The sequence below is a fragment of the Camelus dromedarius genome, chromosome 2 (genome assembly GCF_036321535.1).
Source record: "Camelus dromedarius isolate mCamDro1 chromosome 2, mCamDro1.pat, whole genome shotgun sequence".
NCBI classification, from domain to species: Eukaryota; Metazoa; Chordata; class Mammalia; order Artiodactyla; family Camelidae; genus Camelus; species Camelus dromedarius.
The window spans coordinates 71,593,504-71,613,468 of record NC_087437.1 but is presented as its reverse complement, the minus strand read 5'-3'; the positions used below and the strand labels follow the sequence as shown (position 1 = coordinate 71,613,468).

The following is a 19,965-nucleotide window of genomic DNA, read 5'->3' as shown; positions in this document are numbered from 1 at the left end:
GTCCTCTCTGTCAGGGCCCTGTCTTCTCCGTCGTCCAAGCAAGAGGCATTGGTGACGGGTGCTTTTGTGTTACTCACCAGTGCCACTCTTCTGAAGGAAGATCTTAAGCTATTTTTTATTTTTTATCATTAATACTAAGGAACTGGAAGTTTTCTCCTTCCGGTTAGGAATGTTCATAGGTTGAAAGTAATATCGTTATACGGCTTTGTCCTTTGTGCAAAAACTAATGACTATTCCCTCCTCCTTGCACTTCCATCCTTGAAATCAAATCAGTTGGGATACAGCATCTCAAATTGTTTATATTAGACATGGAGTATAATAAAGTTCAGTTGAGGGCATGGTCTCTAAAGAATCTACGTTATTCCTATAAAATATTGCATAAATCTGTGTGAAAATGTGAACAGAGAGGCTAAGGTTATTCCTTCATAAGGGCCAGAAAATTCAGGGAGTTTCCAGTCCTGTCCTACTCTAAGCCTTCTCAAGAGTTCAAACCATTTCCTCCCCTCTCTGTATTTTAAATAAATTTTTAAAAGATGTGTTGTTAAATGGTTATATGAAAATTGGGATTTTTACTCATCAAAAGGTATCATTAAGAGAACAAAAAGACAAGCCATGGACAAGAGAATATATTTCCAACACACATAACTGACAAAGGGCTCATATGCAGAATATATACAGAGCCCCTAGAAATCAATAAGAAAAAACAGGCAAGCTCTTGGCTCCTGTCCCCAGTATCACCTATTCTTCTGTAGCTCTGGCTTCTTATGGGCAAGAATTTTGGAGCCTATGAGTCTGGACCCTGCTCAGAGTTGAGGCTGGCACTCAGTTGGGTGCAAGGCCAGACTCAGCTTCAGTGGAACAAATAGGTTTTCTGAGGCAAAACTGTGGCGATCTTAGGAGCAGAAAATATACTTGAGAAAACAATCTTGTGACCTGGACCTCTCACTAGAACTCTGGGACAGAGACAGAAGAATCTCAGATGGGGAATCAATGTTTATATTTACCCATTAAATATATATATTTATATATATATTTATACACACACACACACACACACACATATGTGTGTGTGTGTAATACAAATGGACTCAAATATGCCAAGTAAAAGACAAAGAATGTCAAATGAGATTCAGAAAAAAAATACTAAATATATGTTGCTTACAAGAGTACAATCTTTTAAAAAGAATGTATAAATGTAAATAAAAGGATAGTAAAAGAAATACCACACTCTAATACTAACCAAAAGAAAGTTGGTGCAGTATGTCATATTATACAAGATATTTCTTAATTCAAGGTGCATTACTGGATATAGAGAGGTATTTCATATCTTTAAAAGAATCATTTACCAAGAGGACAAATTTAAATTCCAAATTTGTATGTACCCCATAATGTCACTTAAAATATGTAAAGCAAAATTGCAGAATAAAAAGAACTAGACAAATCCATCGTCTCTGTTAAAGACTTCGTAGCTAATAGAATAGTGGGCCAAATTTTAAAATATACATACAAGATTCCCCCACTATGTGAAAGTAGAGCATTTCTATCAAACCTTTTACAAGCTGACTGGCATAAAGCAAAGAAGCAATTCCCTTAGGATACATCTTTCTAATGGATGCATAAAATAAATTGAGAAAAAGCACAGATGCTCACAGACACTGTTCAAAGGTATGGCAGCTTTGGTGCGTAGATGCTGAGTATAGTTCCACTATCACTGCTCAGAGTGCACACTGCAAAACAAACGCTGAGTACTGTTTTTACTTTTCACCTTTTTTCGTAAAAGCAAAACTCTCCAGATTTCTTTTGGTTAGTGAAAGCAGGTACTAACTAGAGAAGTGGCATAGAGCAAATTTTTGAAAAATGAGGAATAACAGTATACAGTAATTAGAACAGACATTGGCAAACTATGGTCCACAGACTGGCCACTGGTTTTTATAAATAAAGTTTTATTGGAAAACAGCCCTACCCATTCATTTACATATTGTCTCTGGCTGCTTTCACACTACAATGCCAAAACTGAGTAGTTGGGATGGAGACATTCTGGCCCTCTAAGAAACATAATTAATGAACTTGAGCTAATTAATGTATTTTGAAAACTGTATCTCAATATGATAGAATGCCTAAACATTTTAAGTGTAGATGCAACCTTTACCAAAATTGCCAAGCTCTCGTGCATGTCTTGATATATTTCAAAGGACTGAAATCCTTGTGTATGGAATTCAGATAGAAATCAACTACAAATTGGTATCTAGAAAATCCCCAAGGGTTTGGAAGTTAAGTAGTCTACTTCTAAATAACTTATGAGTCAAAGAAATCAAAATTAAAATTAGAAAATGTTTTAAACAAATGATAATGAAAATATCCAAGCTTCTGAGATGCAAATAAAGCACAGCTTAGAGAAAAACCTGTAGCTTTCAAATGTATATGTAAGGAAAGAAGAATGACTCAAAATCAAGGTGTTAAGTAACCATTTCAAGAAGTTGGAGAACTGAAAATAAAATTCAAAGAAGGTAGAAGGAAGTACTAAAATAAAAGCACAAAACAATGAAACATAGAACAGATTGACAATGGACAAAATCAACTAAACCGCAAATCAGTTATTTGAAATATCTAGTATTATTTTTGTACCTGTGTAAAAAAAAAATTAAAATGGCTTGCCCATGGAAAAGAGACTTGAACAGACACTTCACAAAAGAAGTTATCCAAATGGTCCAAAAACACAACTTCATTAGCTATCAGAAATGCAAATTAAACCTATAATGAGATCCCACTGCGCTTCCCAAATTGCTACACTTTGAAAGAACCAACAATGTAGTTCCACTCTAGTTATATACCCAACTCCTAGATATAAAATTGTGCTATTCATTCAATGGAATACCACACAATAATATAAATGAACAAACTACTGCAGTCCCTAACAACAATAAATCTCACAAATACAATGCTGAGCAAAAGAAGCCAGACAAAAGAAATACATACTGTTTGATTGCATTTACATAAAGTTTAAAAACAAGTGAAACTATTTTGTAATGTTAGAAGTTAGGACAGTGATACTTTTCAGCAAGAAAGAAGAGGTGCATGATTATGCTGACTTGGTGAGAATTCATTTAGATATATACTTACGATTTTTGCATTTTTTTTTGGTTGGAAAGAAAGGTGCTTTATTCAGGAGGCTGGCAACTGGGGAGAAGGTGGACTTGTGTCCAAGAACCAACTCCCTAACTTTTCTAGATGTTTGTTACACTTCAGTAAAAAAGTTACTTTTTGAAGAATCAGAATATTTAAAAATATTTATATGCTACTTTTTTGCAGCTTGTTTTCCATATCAGAATTTTCTGTTCTGGTACAAAGCATTCCTCAAATTTTATAAAGCAATTTATTCTGAAGTCTGTAGCCAGTGGAGTTGCTAATAGGAATCAAATATCTGTCTTGGTCTTCTCTACAGCCCTTGACAGTATATACCCATAGATGGACAGGTGGATTAATGAAAGATCAGAAAGATGGAGAAGTAGTTACAGCATTTTTTCCAAGTCACTCCATTAATTTTGGTGTAGAAAAAAGTGACATGATAACTTCAAGAGCAAAGAATCCCCCCACCCACCAGAAGAAAAAGACAGAAAAAGATCAATTAAATCGAAGTCTCTAGGAGGGAGGTTTGAGCATTATAGAATATATATTTTTTAAGTTCCCAGGTGATTTTAATCTGCAGCCAGAGTTAAGAACAAGTACATTTGAGCAGTTTCTACATATGGTGCTTATGTTTGTTTTAATAGTAAATTTGTTTATGATATTAAATAATGTGGGAATTTGTGCTTGTAACTTGAAGGAGGTAGCAGCACATTACTGCTCTGAAGTGCAGACTGAACTTCAGAGAAGCCTTAGCTTTACTAATTGGTCTCTGTATCTGACCTGTCACTGTCACCTGGGAGCAGTGTACTTGAATTCTAGGGCTGGTATCTGTGAGGCTAATTAGACCCTTTGGAGAACTGAATTCTGTGACACTGAAGTCATAAGGTCACAACTCTGTGCAAGTGTTAGTGAATGAGATGCGTGTGGTGAAACTGCAAATCTATTCCCTCATGTTGTCTTCTGTTTCCATCTCTCACAATGTGACTTGACCTCAGCAACCAGACATTTAGAGAATTTCAAAATGCACAGTTACCAGGGCTTTTATGAGACTAAGATAAGCCTGAGAAGAGATGGTAACTGAGATCTTTGTGTCTCTTCCTCCCTGGCTCTGGATTGTCCTATACAAGCCTTGCTGGAAACCCAGAAATCCAGAGGATGATGGTAAACAGACCAGAACTGAGGGCTGTGGTGAGATCTGGCCTCACGTTGCAGTCCTTGCTGTATGTTTTTCAGCAGCAGAGTAGAAGGTATATGAAACACATTCTGGGATTTTTTTTCTCTAGAATCATAAATCTTAAGAACAGAAGGATCTTTGGAAATCAAATCCACTCATTTCATTTTTACACGTGAGCAAACTCATGCCCTGAGAGGTTAAATGATTTGTCCAAACACACAACTATGAAACGGCAAAATTAAGACTAGATTTGCCTTCTGACTTCCAGTTCTGTGCTCTTCCCACTGTAACATGTTATTTCTATTTTCTGTTGAAAATTGTCCTCCTAATTTTTGTTGCCCTAAATATGTTTCTCAATTCCATGAAGTATTTATTTAAATCCTGCTTAAAAAATAAAACTCTGCCTTAAAGCATTACTCCTTGCCATCTTAACTCTCCCCTACCTGCCTCCACATACACATACACCAGCTCTGCCACCGCTCCTTTTCCCAGACCCCACTGCCCTGGTGTTCAGTGCTGCAGAGTGTGACGTTGCAGACAGGGAAGGGCAGGAGGCTGTAGGGACTGGCAGGCACCTGATCCTGGGGTGAGAGGAGCTTGGAAGGGCTGTTAAGAAATGCAGATAGTTGTCTAAATTGTGACCATTGTGTGGAGGATGGATTCAAAGGGGACAAGACCAGACGCAGAGAAATTAGAAGGTGATGCAGTGGTCAAGATAAATAATGAGATGAGTCGAAGAATTTGGAGGTGAAATTGACAAAACTTGATTGGATACGAGGAGCAAGAGAAACGGGAGAGTCAAAGATGACCTTCTAATTTGTCGATGGCGGTGCCACTAAAAGATGAGAATTTTGAGGAGGGGAGGAAGAGATCAGTTCACTTTGGGACATGTTGAACTTGTGCAGATGCCCAGCAGAGTATTGAACATATACCAGCATGACGATCAGGAGAGAGAGCTGAGTTACAGAGAGCCGGCTGAGTAGAAATGCTTTAAGAAGGCTGGGCCACGCGATGCCTGAGGCGGAGTTACCCGAGATAAGGGGAGAGACAGGCAGTACTCAGCCCTTGATCTCTGAGATCTTGTATGCTGCACCAGGGAGTTTAGACTTCACCTTTTAGATCATGGGAGCCACTAAAGGATTTTAAGCAACAGAATATCATGAACAGATTTGATTTTTAGAGATGACTTTAGTGACCATGTGGAAGATGAACTGGAGAGAGAAGAGGCAAATACACACATGGGGATAATTTAGTAATTCAAAAAATATATGCAGCAGAATCAAAAATACAGTCCCACAAGAGTACTTGCAGCCTTCAACCCTCCTCTAGCCTACTAAGTGAAGATCTTGACACTTTGTTTTGAGAGAGAGTTTTGAGTGCGATAGCTCAGCTACTATGCTGTGAAAAGTAGAGATTTTTTAGAAAATGGATGAGTGAAAAGGCTTTTATAACATTTTGCTATGTGTCATATTATGTAATCACTCTTTAGTATTTGGGGGGTAGACTACAGTAATGATTTACATTACTTTTCAATTTTTTTTTCTTATTGGATGCTCTATTGAGCAAAGAGGTGCTTCAGGTGGAAGCACGTGTATCCAGGTTACTATTATACTAATAGAATCTTTAAGACTTGGTGAGCAATCAAATGTGGAAGTTGATTAAAAAAACAGGGAGTCCAAGATGACTCTAACAATGATGTCATTAGTCATCTAATGACTTACTAAGAGACGTAGCAGGTCAGGGTTAGGGAGAAGATAATACATTCCACTTTGATCGTATGGAGTTTGAGGTTCTTGAGGGACAGTCAAGTGCAGAAGCCCAGCAGATAATCACTCTTCTGTGACTGGAGCTCAGGAGACAGCCCTGGGCTGAACATGGAGGCTTGAGGTTCACTGGAATTGGTGTGGTTTTCTTGACAACTGAAGTGTGTGTGTGTGTGTGTGTGTGTGTGTGTGTGTATGACTTTAATGGCAATTTAATATATATAACTATACATATAGGAATGAAAATGTATGTGGTGATGGAAAATGAGATCAAGAATATCACTGCAGGTCACATTCTCAGTTAAGGGATGGTCTGAAAAGCAGGAATTCTTGGAAGAAATTGAGTCAGCATAGCCAGATGTGTAGGAGAAACCCAGGAAATCAGGTGTCTCAGAGCCCACAGGAAGAAAGAGTTCCAAGACGAGGGAGTGGTTGTCAGTGTCAAATGTCACTGTCACAGAGAGGTAAAGAGAGATAAGGATTAAGTCACTGGATTTAGCCATTAGAAGGTGACTGGCAGCCTCAGGGGGATGGCAGGGAAAGAATGAATGAGAGATGAGAGCAGAGTACTCTTTTACCAGGCTGGTCTGTGAAGGAGAGGGAGGCTATAGAACATCAAAGGAGGGAAATTAGGGAAAAGAGGGGAATTTTTGTTGGGCTATTTTTGTTGGTTATTTACTTTGAAAATGGTTGAGACTAGAGTATATTTCTAAACCAAGGGGTAGAAAGGCAGATAAAATTTATAGGAGAGTTGGGTTTTTGTAGAATCAAAGTCCCAGAGAAGGGAAGAAAGGTCAGTATTTAGCACATGCAGAGTTCATACTTGGACCAGAGCAATGAGGTGGAGGGGTACAGGTGATGGAGGGTTGGTGGAAGATTTGGGATAAGCAAAGGCAGTTCATGACAGATGGCAGGCAGTAAGGAGATAACAGGAAATGATACCCTGAAGTCCATAGTCCAAGTGCACAATCTGGTGTAATTTCCCTCAACAAACAAAGGGTTTTGAGCGGCCACTGTGCTCAGTGCTGGGGGCTTTGCTATTGTAAGATGAATACGATGCTCTGAATCTCACAGTCCTCTCTGGTCCTCACCTCAAAAATGACTTAGCTTTGGTCTCTGCCTGTGTTTCCACTTACTACTGCTTCCCATCCCCCTTTCCTTTTTTTTGGGCTTTATTACCCGCCTGTATATATTTCTGCGCTGCCTCCCTATGGGCCCCTCTCCTTCTTCTCCTCCTGCATCCCTTACTTGCACACCCATCTCTCTTGCCCTCTGTTCCTTTCCTCTTTCCCTCTCCCTCCAGCTAGCCAGCAGGAGGACACAAAGTCAGCTTTTAGGCTTTCTTATTTATTAAATAAACATTTGTTTCCTGTGCTTAATTTTTTTTTAAACAAGTTGAATTTTTTTCTACTTCTTTCTCTAAAACTAAAGGTATACATGTGTCTCAGTTAGATTTGCTCTGTTGGCTAATGACCCCTGATAAAATAAACCTCCCCCACCTCTGTCAAGGCCCTGAGGGAAGGAAGCAGAGCCTTTCATCTGCAACAGACACTGTGTTGATTTTACACACTGTTGACTCCATGAGAAAGAGAAGACTTCAGTGTGATAGTCTTAAAAGAATGTGTTTTCAAAGTCTGCATGTGTTGTACTAGTGAATAAAACATAAAGAATAAGGGAAAAAAAAACAGAAAATTCATATTGATGTCCATACATTCAATGTTACAACAGGAATTCAAATGACAGGGGAGAATTTAAAAACAAATGTTTGGCCAAAGAAAACTCTTTGCTTCTGGAAATCTCATGCTGTCTGTTGCTAGCCAAGAAAATCAGCATCCCCTTCTTTCCCCTGACCTGGCAACGAACAGAATTGAGGGCCCTGTGTTGCCCTGGTAACAGGAGATGACACTCCCCACACTGCTGAGAGCCACACACAGCACCTCAGGGCCTGACTTTGGCTGCGGAATCTCGGGAGCACACACACAACTGGATTGGACGTCGACTTTGGCTTCTTTAGGTGACTTTAGGCCAAGTGTTAATAACCGTGCTTCAGCAGAACCAATCCTTGACTCTGATGATGATTTCTGCTGAGAGTGGATATATAAACATTGCACCCATTGCTAAATTCTAAGCCTAGTCTGCTGACAGCCTAAATTGTCATTACCTTTAGAAATAGTGCTCAAATTTTATGACTTCTAAACAGCACCTCCAATTACAAACTTCCTACTTAAATATCTTGGCACGCCATTTCTAAAGGAATCTTTAATAAAAATTTGTTAAACTGTTTAATTTCTATAAAAGGAAAATTAGGAATGGAAAGAAAGACTCTTTAGAGTGAATCAAGGGGTGAAGCTGCGGAGGGGGCCCAGGAGAAGTTCAAGTTCAGGTTCCCAGAAATGCAGGCCACCCTGGAGGGCTGGGGTCATGCCATTCCCCAGATGCAGGCATTGAGAGGGCAGTGGGCATGTAAGAGTGATCTTCGTAACTAAAGGTGAGGCAAGAACCAGAGAGAACAAAAGCCTAAAAGCAGCCCTCATGTGACTATAGAGGAGACCAAATCTGTCACTGTGTTTTCCGGCCTCTTGAACTGCTTCACATACGTTCCTTCCAACTGCACCCTAGGCTACAGATGTCTGCGTCCCACACGCTCCTCACACTCTCCTTTTCCCAGTGCTGGCTCACTGCTGTCTTTCCCAGAAGAATGGAAATATCTAATAAAATAATTCACAGCAAATTAATAATTGGAGAGAAAGTAACTTCATTATATTCTTTTGGTGGCATGTGCATTTTAAGAAGGGTCTTAGAAGGTAATGCCTAGCCCCAAGAGACACAATCTTGGATGGAAATGGAGACAATTTGGGGGTGACCAGGGGCAGGAAGAGCTTGCTCCTATTCCTAGGGACCCTTCCGTGGTGATTATCTAGTCACCACATTTTTTTAAAAAACGATCTTTTGCCATGAAGGCATCAGAATTATTTTGAAGTGCTATCTGAATTATGTAAAAGGACCTCAAGCCCTCTTTTCCTCTCTCATTCAACCCACTTCTGACACCTAAACTCTGTGCTTGATTGTAAAATCTTAAGAGAATCCAAAGACAAAAGTGTCTACAAAAGCAAACAAGTACTTACTTGTATAGGTATAACTTCATGGGTATATAAAGACATAAAATTGATCCCTTCCCCAGTTTGATCATTCTTGAGAATTGAAACCACCAAGTTCCCATGCAGTGTACTTGTCACTTTTATGGACCCAGAATTCCCTTCACAAATGGTAGGGCTGTACTTGCATCTAGTTTAAGATAGCATCCTTTTAAATAAATAATTTTTGCTCGCTAACTTCTGCTTTTCTCTCACTTTCCCTCTTTCCCTCTCCCCCTTGCATTTCTCAGGACAAATGTTGCCTTTCACTTCACTGCCAGCCCCTCTCAACCTCAGGTAAGTGAAGGGTTTCAAAGTTATCATAATTCCACCTGTTGGTGTTACCCAAAGAAACCATGGTAACAGAATCAGCATGTGGTGTTGCCCTTAATCTTTCACAACTTGAGCTATATTTGTAATTTTGGAATGTTGTTCATGTAACTGGGATGTTAGACACAGTATTTAACCTTATCACCTGAATTGGTGTGAAATAGGAGGCATGACATTTGTCTGCAGATGTTCCTGGGCTCAACCTTCATTCATCAAATTGTGAGCCTACTATGTACCAAGCACTAGGTGCCAGGGATGGAAGGTGAAGAAGAGAGAGATGCAACTGCTGCCTTCACGGACCTTATAATCTGGATGGGGGTAGGGGACAGGGAGTGGAAGGTCACCAATAAACAGATACACAAATAGTCAGTTGATCTGGAAATACAATAAAAGTAAGACAGATTTTCATTTCTACAGTGTTATGGGTAAAATAAATTAGTTTTTTATGTAATAAAGAAAGAATAGGAATGTCTAATAATAAAAATTATTAGAAGAATTGATATTTGTGTTGTGTTCTCCATTAGACTATAATCATAAATAGAATAAACAGATGAAAATTTTGATTGATTCAGGCTGCTTTTCTAATGACACTTCTAGTTACCTTCCTTTTTCCTTTCATAGCTTCTGAAAGAGTAAAGTCTATGCAAAAGCAAGCTTAAAACACATTTATTTAATGTCTTGATATTTATTGTAAATTCTGTAGGCTGCAGCTTTGGCTACTTATTTTTTGCTTTGGATATGCTAAAACTGGGATTAACATATTATATGCACACTGTTATAAATCTATTACAACCACTTGTGAGCTGGTAAATATTTAACAACGGGTTCTCAGAGAGAAAGCCCTGATTTGTAGCGTTTGCCCATTTCTGCAGTGTAAATACCTCCACCATGGCCGATATCAGGCTGCCAGCGCCAAGTCACTGAACACTGAGTTGGGGACTGATGTGCACGATCAGCTCCCCAAACCTGCATGAGCCGACTCCCACACACCCTTTCAGAGTTAAATTTCCCACCAGCGAAAGCCTCCACAGTGCATAAATACTGCCACCCAGTGACAGAAGAGGACTACAGGTCCACAGTCCGTTGCCTTCAAAGTTACTGGCCACTTAAAATATGAAATATTTGAAAGCACTCATTGCTAAGTGCAATGGGAGATATCTAGAAGCCAGGCGGGAGCGACCTGCACCCCAACTGCAGAAACAGTACAGTATAATAGTCCTGCACAGACCTATAGACAATATGATGTACTGAATGTTGTAACGTACTTTCAGTTTGTAGACTGAAAATCAGTGATGACTATGTATCATAGCTTCTTTGTATTAAAAAAGTATTAAACATTAAAGCCCAAATAATTTATATATAAACCCCAAACTGGAGTAAAATATACTTAGAACAAATTAATGAAACAAAATAGAAGTTCTTTGACATCTATGAAGGTCTTACTTTACTTGTAACTGTTCCCATTTTGGCCTATATTTTTATACCCTCTTCAATTGTAGGAAAAATTTTCTGTTCCTATAAACTCACCCAAACTCTTGCACATACTCAGACAATCTGCATCACCACTGTCTGCCTCTATTCCTGTAGAGAGAAGCAGGTCACAGAAACTGGGTAGGTAATCAGGGTTTAAGATGGTGATTTTCAGCCTAAATTCCAGACATTGCTTTGCATCTTTGTCATTTGCTTCTTTCTGGTAATTATCAAGGCAAGGGGTTTATTTGGTGGGGAGGGTTATGGTAATTTAGAGATAAAGAAGATTGATAATACTTTGGCATATAGATAAAGTTTCAGTAGATGTCTACTCTTTGCACAAAACCATATCTGAATATATATGATGTTCATTATTGCTAATAGTAACCATAATAATGCTTTTGAGTCACAAAGTATGGCTTCCCTAAGAACCAAGAATACCTGTGGGGAATTACAGAGTATTCACCTTCAGAAGAGCCCTGTATTATATGTATTTGAATCAAGCTCCAAACTGAAAGCACAAAATGCAGCGGGTTCTTGCGAGTGTCGCTGCCATCTGCTACGAGGCATGAACAGACTTCCAGACAGCAGCGTTGATGACACTCTTTAATCTTGAGATTATTTTTTCCCTATCAGAAGGCTTTGGGTTATTGAAAAAGTTCTATTTTTATTGCTCTGGTTCTCAGAATAAGGTTAATAAAGAGGATGTTGAAAAGCAAAATTAAGTTTACCATGTTTTGCCTCTCCTTTAATGTGGTAAATTTATTAAAGTCCTAGGATAGGGGCTTGTTTCATCTGGTTTCCTCAAAATCTTCATCACGTATTTCATGTCGAGCTTGTCAGCCTGTTACCATATTTGTAATTATTGGGCAGAAGTCCCCTTCCTTCATTGTTAGTAACATCTTTAAAACTCAGAGTTAATAAATTTTTTCAGTGGATTTATAATATAAGTATATAATTAGTATAATCCCTATTATAAATGTTTCCTTATTCTGGTGATACATGAGAAATACTTTTCAATACTTTTCTCAGCCTGCCCAAAATTGTGAACATATTTCAGGGGCATAGATGTAAGGGCTGGTCTTTTGAGTCTAAATGTCATCTCATTATATTCCAGCCAGAAAATAGATTCTTTGGCAAAAAAAAGAAGTCTAGAGGAAGGGTAGGACCAGTGCTAATTTTTGCCTATGGGAAGGTGGTTAAGATTGTTGAAGAACAGGCTTATCTGCTTTTCAAGGTGGAGCTTCATATTTCAAACTGACCACACAGAGGCAAACCTTGTCTCCTGTTACATTTCACGTATCTCTAATTCAAAAGGTTGCCCAGAGGGAGGGGGAAATCTTCTTAAATCTAAACTGGAATGAAATGTAGCAAAGTTCAGTTGAGAAAAAAAGACCATAAAAATGGTAAGGCAAGACTGTATGAACTGGCTACTTTGCCTTGTTCACTGCTATACTCCTAGTGTCTGAGCTCTGCACAGAGCTTTTTCTCAACATGCAAGAGATGAATGGCTGACAGAAACACTGGAGGCTTACTGAGATTCACAGCTGAACTTCGTGCCCAATATTACTCTTACTCGTGTGAAAACAGTTTTGAGTTCGTGATTGTAAACATTTCTTAACATTAACAAGTCTTGTCTTTCTTTTCCTCATTCTCAGTATTTTCTATACAAATTTCCTGAAGATGTGGATTCAGTTATCATTAAAGTCATGTCTGAAGTGGCTTATCCATGTTCCGTTGTCTCAGTCCAGAATATCATGGTGAGTCTTAGTAACTCGTCCCCCTTCCAATTTGGAGCATTATATCGTCCAGGATAAAGGATAAAGGAGAGCAAAGGGTGAGCGCCATGTCATCCTCCTAGTATGTATCTCTGACAAAACTGCTAAGTGATAAAAACATCTTGTGCACACAAGTGGGCAGTCTATGTTTGTGGCCATTGATCTGGGGAGATAGAGAATAGCTGACGCTTCACCAAAATAGATAAAGGAAGGAAGGGAGGGAGGGAGGGAGGAAGCATCATGACGAAGAACAAGGAAGACCAAGTGGGCGGCACAAGAAAAACAGAAGCCTACTGTAGTTCTATGTTTTAAAATTTTTATTGTGTCATTAAGCCCTTTCTGCCTTGTAAGGTGTTAGTAAAAAATGGAGAAAGTGTGATATACTTTAAGACAATCTCTTAAGTTCTCTTTGATATAAAGTGACCTTGATTTTAGAGAACATGGCATCAAGTTTTAGGAAGACTCTTTTATGACTGTTCTGGGAGAAAACTCTTGATGGTTTCTGGCTCAGTAAGGACCCCTCCTCTGTGATCCAGATAGTATGTTTAGTATGTATAGTATGACATCAATGATGCTTTTTATGCCTTATGCACGTTACAGTGCCCGGTGTACGATCTCGACCACAATGTGGAATTTAATGGTATCTATCAGTCCATGACCAAGAAAGCTGCCATCACACTACAGGTAAGACAACACTTCTGTGGTCATTATTGTCAATGATAATGCACATTTTATAATCAGGTTACCTACTGGACTTAGAGAAACCTAAGGGATTACCATTCACTGTGTGCCTTGAATCTCTTTCCTTTCTGATCAATTTTAAAACAAAGATTGCTACACCTGGGTGTTGGTGGACAATGCTGCTCTGCCAGGTGCCCCACCCCCCTTGGGGAATCTTGGGAACCTATGATGCAGCAGGACATGTATATGACGGATTGCTTAGGGAGATGAGGGCAGAAGATTCCAATCTACTCAACAGGGGATGCCAATTTAGGGTAAAGTTTATCAGATCCATTTAAAGCAATTAAGCACATTCTACTGACACAATAATGTAAATCAACTATATTTCAATGAAAAAAAACACATATTCTAATAATTTATACTACTAACAGTGACCAAAAGAGAACTTCAACTCTGGGCAGAATGGACAGGTTCAAGGAAATATGAACCACATTTATGCAGCAGTTTGCCCTTTTGGTATTATAATTAAATTATTGTTTCAATGGTAATTTTATAGCAAAAATGTACACACGCATCATGTCAGTATATTTTCAAAGAGATTCCGTCCCTGCCTTTAGAATGGTACTTACTTGAAGTATCTGCAATTTGATCTGTTCTCTAGGTAAGGAGATACTGTCTATTGAATAATAAGCTATAAATGAGAAAAGATTAATTATAATTTAGGGATCAGACCTAAAAGCTTCTATTAGTCAGGCTTTAATTTTCTTTTTTTTTTATCAATTGAAGTCTAGTTGATTTACAATGTTGTGTTAGTTTCAGGTGTACAGCAAGGTGATTCAGATATATATATGTATATATATGTATATATTCTTTTTCAGATTATTTTCCATTATAGGTTATTACAAGATATTGAATATAAGTCCCTGTGCTACACAGTAGGTCCTTGTTAAGCTTTAATTTTCTAATGTCTCAGATTTGATATCTCAAATATCTGCTCTTGTTTTTAGTATTTATTTTTCCCTTAGCACCTTAGCATTAAGTGGTTCCAAATTAAAAAGGACAAAATAAAAAACCATAGTAGGAAACTCAGATTTTACATCATCCAGACACTAAATTAACAAAGTACAAAGCTTTTCAGTACATTCCTACTTTGAATGTGTTTGGCAATAAATTATTCTCTTTTGAGCCCATGATTCAGTCTTGGGCCATTTTCTCAGTAGGTTAAAGATAATATAGAAATTTTGAAATAATTAAGAAGTCAGAATTGTAGAAATACACTGGACCTTAAAGATCATCTTCATTCACAGATAAGAAACTGGGACACAGAGAAGCCCATATAGAGAAAGTCAAAGCCAGGACTATGACTCAGGCCTCCTGATTGGAGCCTTTGCTTCCCTAACCTAAATTATGTATTTAACTGTTGACTACGTGACTTCTGAGAAAGTCATATTTCATTAGATTTTAAATCAATAGAAACTTAATAAAGTCAAGCTAAAACTGCTCTAAAAAGATAAAGTTTATTAATTTAAAGAACTTAATATACAATTACTACATAGGTTGTGGACATATTTTTAATATGGGATCTATGATAGTTCCAAGCACACGAGTGGGTACAAGACAGATTGAAATGAGAACAGTGTATGTACCTAATTTCTTAGCTGTAACAATTGTTTTATTGTGGATAATCTGGAGCAGATCATGGGCATGTGAAAATCCTTTCTAACGAGTTAAGGAGCAGGGGTGAGCTTTACTTTTCTTCTCTTTCCTCTTTCTTTTTGCCCCCACCTGCACCATTTTGGACTTCCTCCCTTCTTCTCACTATCTTTCTTTCTCATGCAGAAGAAGGATTTTCCAGGCGGGCAGTTCTTTGTGGTGTTTGTGATAAAGCCTGAAGATTATGCTTGTGGAGGATCTTTCTTCACCCAGGGTAAGCAATAGTGAGGAATAGTAATGCTAGTATATTATTTACATAATAAATGTTAATATATTCTCTTCTAATATGGCTACTTAGAAAAGCCGAATAGAACAGCATGGAAAGGAGCCAGTAACTGATTTTGGCGCCTTCCAATCCCTCTTGACCTTCTCTAGTTCCCACTAAGTGAGATTCGGCAGCAGTGGCTTGGCCAAGCAGTCTGAGCATATTTGAGGAAAAAAATAAAGGGAAGAAAATAATAGATCTCAAGACAGTATGGATACTACAAAATGCCATTCAGTGCGTTGAATCTGTTTAAAGTCTTGTACTCCCTCCAACCATGTGAGGTACGTTCACTCTGCTGGCCGTTCACTCAACAAATATTTATGACTATGAAGTGATGACCTTGTATGGCAGGTCAAGGATCACCTTCTAACGTCATTTTGGTAGCTAGCAGTAACGGGCCCACTTACATTTATCAGCAGTCATCATTTCCACAAGGAAAATTCAGGGGTTTCAATTCCTGTTGCCAAAATTGCCCCTTTCAAGACAGTAAGTAAGTAAAGTGGTAAGACTAATCCCAATGACAGAGACTGTGTGAGCTCTTAGGGACAGCACAAATGGTCATGGGTAACTACCCAGTAAGTATCTTGGGAATGGAATAGGCTACTGATTGAAAACACAGACCCCCAGCAGCTGATGGGGATATGTGATCAGCACGGAGAGTACTGCTGAGTGTAACATCATTCCCTCGGTAGCTAGGTGAATTTTCTTCTTGTATGTTCTTTAATCTCTTAATTACATAGCTCCAGAGTTTTGCCAATGTCTGATGTCCCCAGTAAACTAGAAGTTCTTTAATATAAGAAAAAACAAATTGTCACTGGCTAGAAAAATGCAAACCGGAAGATAAAGTAGCTATCTATTTTTTTGCTGCTGTTTTCTTCAGATGTCTGTGGCAGACTGAGTTGTATGATATCGGGAGAAGGGTCACGCCTTCTTCATTCAAGGAGGGAGGCTGCAGTCTCATTTACGTCCCTTAGTGCTACCAAAATGCACCCAAGCAAAGGCTAAATTGAAAGTTTTAACCAAAAGGAGTATTAGATGGTTTGAAGGTTGGGGGGTTGGGTTTTCCTGCAGTTTTTGCTAAAAGAAAATTCAGCAACCAGGGTTAATTCTGGACAGTTTTGAAACAACTGTTCAGAGGAGAGGTCAGGAACCTAGAATCTGATCCATTGTGCTTTGTTCTTTTTTACCAGAAAAGGAGAACCAGACCTGGAATCTACAACGTGCAAAGAACCTTAAAGTGACCATTGTTCCTTCCATTAAAAGTCAGTATTGGCACTAAGATTCAGTGAAGGGATTCCTATGGCAGGAAGTCGATCATGTAACTCAATGCTAATGTCATCCTTCCAGAGAAACATAATAAAATTAATGTTTATTTTAGAGATAGAAGAGAGAATCAAACCACTCTGTTAAATCCCTTGCAGAAGGGAAGGGAACTCAATTACGAAGTATGTATGGGAAGCCCCTTCCCGGCTTCCCCTGGGAAGTCACTGCCATGAAAGGCAGCCATTTATGGATCATGTCTGGGGGATATCCAGTAGCTTTGCTGCTTTGAATGCAGATATCTTAGGAATTAAGAATGGGTGTGATGCAGATGGGCCCTTGACGCTGTCCTGTCCCAAACACGGTCCTCTTTTCTCCTGAGGAAATCCTGACCAAAGTTGTTTCTCTCCCCTCAGAATCCGTTTATGTGAAATCCATTCTTCTCAGTTTCCTCATCTTCCTCTCCTTCTACTTGGGATGCCTGTGTGTTGCGTTGGTTCATTTTATCAGGTATGTCAAGGGTTTCAAGAAATGTCAATCCCTTCAACTGTCTCTGCTTTTAGTGATTAGCACATTAGACTTTAGAGCCATATTGACTGGATTCAGATCTACCTTCTACCTTAGTCACTAACCGTGTGATCTTGGGGAAGTTACTTAACATTTCTGTGCTTTGGTTTCCTCATCTGTAAAATGAGATAATAATTTACCTCATAGACTAGCATAATTGCAGTGTTTATGTCAATATTCTGCACTGAGCAAGTGCTGATAGTTATTTTCATAGTTAATGAAACTTCAATAGAAAGACAGCTTGGGTATTTTTTTAACACCAGAAAATACTCAATATAAATATGGAATGTAGGAAATGAGTTCTACCTAATATGGAGATTTAGAAACAGCTTTAAACATTCCATCAAAAAGTAAAATTAATGCCTAAGGTAAATCTTGAGGTATAATAAATAGCAAGAGTGACAGATACATCTTGATACTATATTACCAGGTGCTTTCTCATTGTGGTAGCATCAATTTTACAGTAAAATGTTCCCTGAGAGAAAAAAAAAAAAAAAAAAAGAGAGAGAGAATCATGCTGTAGTTTGACCAAGGAACTTTCTCTCCCCAAGAGTTTGGAGCCCCAGTGAAAAGAGCTCCAGTCTTCCCTCACATGTCTGAGCAGGCCTGAACTTCGAGAATTCCATCGTTTGTTTTGGTCTCTGTGAAACAACTACAGAGGACTGGCAGGAGGTACAATAACAAATGTTCTCTCTCCTCTTGAGCATGGAAAGAACACAAAGCCAGCGCAGTGTTTTCAGACTGTTGGGCAAGATTAGCCTCATCTGTAGAAAAACCTCACGGCTGCCACAGTGATACAGCTATCCCAGTGATACAGGCCTACCTCTGACTTAAAAAATAACCCCCTTCTGTGATCTTTATGAAGCTTTTCTGTTGAGAAACTGACTTCAAAACCCCCAGGACTACTGTTGGTCATATCTGGGACAATTTGAGCACCAAAATAATTAAGAAGAATAGTAAGTTATAAACCACTGAGAAAAACAGAAATTCATGAATCCGTATCAATCAGAGAAGGAAGGCAGGCAGGCAGGGAATGTGAGACAGAGGGAGGGAGGGATGATGGACCTAAATGCTTGCAGATATACATCCAATGAATTCAATGAAGTTACTCAGACAGATACACATTAGGGAAAGGAGCTGTTAGCAAATACTGACATAGAAGGGAGGACTCTTGCCCACAGCAGAACACCAAACACTGGTAAATAAGGAGAGTGCTGGCCCTGGAAAATCACCATTCTGCAGAGGTCAGGTTAAGAATCATCAATGAACATTAAAACTAGGAGGAACTTCTGATGAGGATCAAGGTATCTGCATGGTCTTACAGTGGATCCCCACAAATTGCTTAGGAGTTGAAAGGGAAAAAACAGAAACTACCCAATAGAGAAACGAGATGATTGACAGGGTGATCAAAATTAATATGACCAAGGGGAAGATGGACACTGTGTGCCTCCAGATGTGACACTCTGAGAAGGACACAGTATCACTTCGGCAGTATTCTAGCCAGAAATACACATTTGGAATATAATCACGAGGGAAAATTTAGATGAACTCCAAATGATGACCATTCCATTGAAATGTGTCACAAAAGACCAAAAAAAAAATGGCTGTGGAAATGTTCCATATTGAAGGAGACTAAAGACATATGGCAGCTGAAGACAATACCTGACCTCAGATTGGATCCTTTATTAGAAGAAAAATATGCTATAAAGGACATTATTGGGTCAATTGACAAAACTGTAATAAAGACAGTAGATTCGATAAGAGTATCATATCAATGTTAAATGTGCTGAATTTGACAACTACACTGTGGTTATATAAGAGAATATTTATTCTTTGGAAATATTCCAAAAAGTATAGAACATATATGGGTGTTCTATATTCTGTTCTTCTTCGTACAGCTTTTCTGTAGATTTGAAATTATTTTCAAATAAAAAGTTAGAAACAAAAACTCTAGCCTACAGGCCAATATTATACCTGGAAAGTATATACATTAACTGATTATCAGCTCAATTAACTTTTCAGGTCACAATCATTAACACTGAATAAGTGTTCTACATCAGGTACTGTGGGGGGGCCCTCTAAGCAGATTATCTCATTTAAAGCCCCCCTACAGTAAGTACTAGCATTATCATCATTTGACAGTTGAGGAGATTCAGGCATTGAGAGGTCAAGCAATTTGACCAAGAATTCACATCCAGTAAATGAAGGAGATGGGATTTGAACCCAGGCAGCCTGGCTCCAGAGCCTTAGCTCTTAAGCAAGCTGGTCAAGATAGGTCTGGAGTGGTCAGGGCATGTGAGGGAGGGCAGTCCTGATCAAGGAGACCAGATCAAAAGCCTGGCACCCCAGCTTGGATTTGGTTCAAAAGGGGTGCAAAAAGCTGCCAATTTTAACTCCAATGTACTTAAACATAATGGAAAAAGAAGTTCATCTCTTCTGCCTGTCTTAGGAAGATGGTCTCTCCTGCTGATGTTTTAGATTTTAGAAAGTAAGATCTCATCTCTTTAGATAGCTAGCAGTTATAATCAACATACAAACAGACAAAAAATGAAGCTAATAGCTGGATATCAATCTCCCTAGTGTTGTTATTCGGCCTGCCTAAGCAAGCAGAGTTTTTGGAAGTTGTGGTCCAAGGCTCTGTTGAAACCTCTAGCGGCCAGACTGTTTTGCTACAGTCAACTGCATAAGCATGGATTCTTTCCAA

General features: G+C 38.7%; 1 protein-coding gene across 5 annotated transcripts in view; it reads left to right on the top strand.

The window, feature by feature from the left end:
- SIDT1 (SID1 transmembrane family member 1) overlaps window positions 1–19,965 on the top strand; it is an 88,400-nt gene that overhangs the window by 31,082 nt on the left and 37,353 nt on the right. For all 5 annotated transcript variants that reach the window (XR_010384480.1, XM_064495220.1, XM_031455596.2 and 2 more), the window contains exons 4-9: window positions 9,449–9,494; window positions 12,656–12,757; window positions 13,376–13,459; window positions 15,296–15,383; window positions 16,625–16,696; window positions 17,111–17,204. Coding sequence is in view for 4 of the 5 variants with exons in the window: in XM_064495220.1 (XP_064351290.1) it covers window positions 9,449–9,494; window positions 12,656–12,757; window positions 13,376–13,459; window positions 15,296–15,383; window positions 16,625–16,696; window positions 17,111–17,204 (486 nt within the window). In the remaining variant the exon portion in view is untranslated. The remainder of the gene's footprint in view (window positions 1–9,448; window positions 9,495–12,655; window positions 12,758–13,375; window positions 13,460–15,295; window positions 15,384–16,624; window positions 16,697–17,110; window positions 17,205–19,965) is intronic.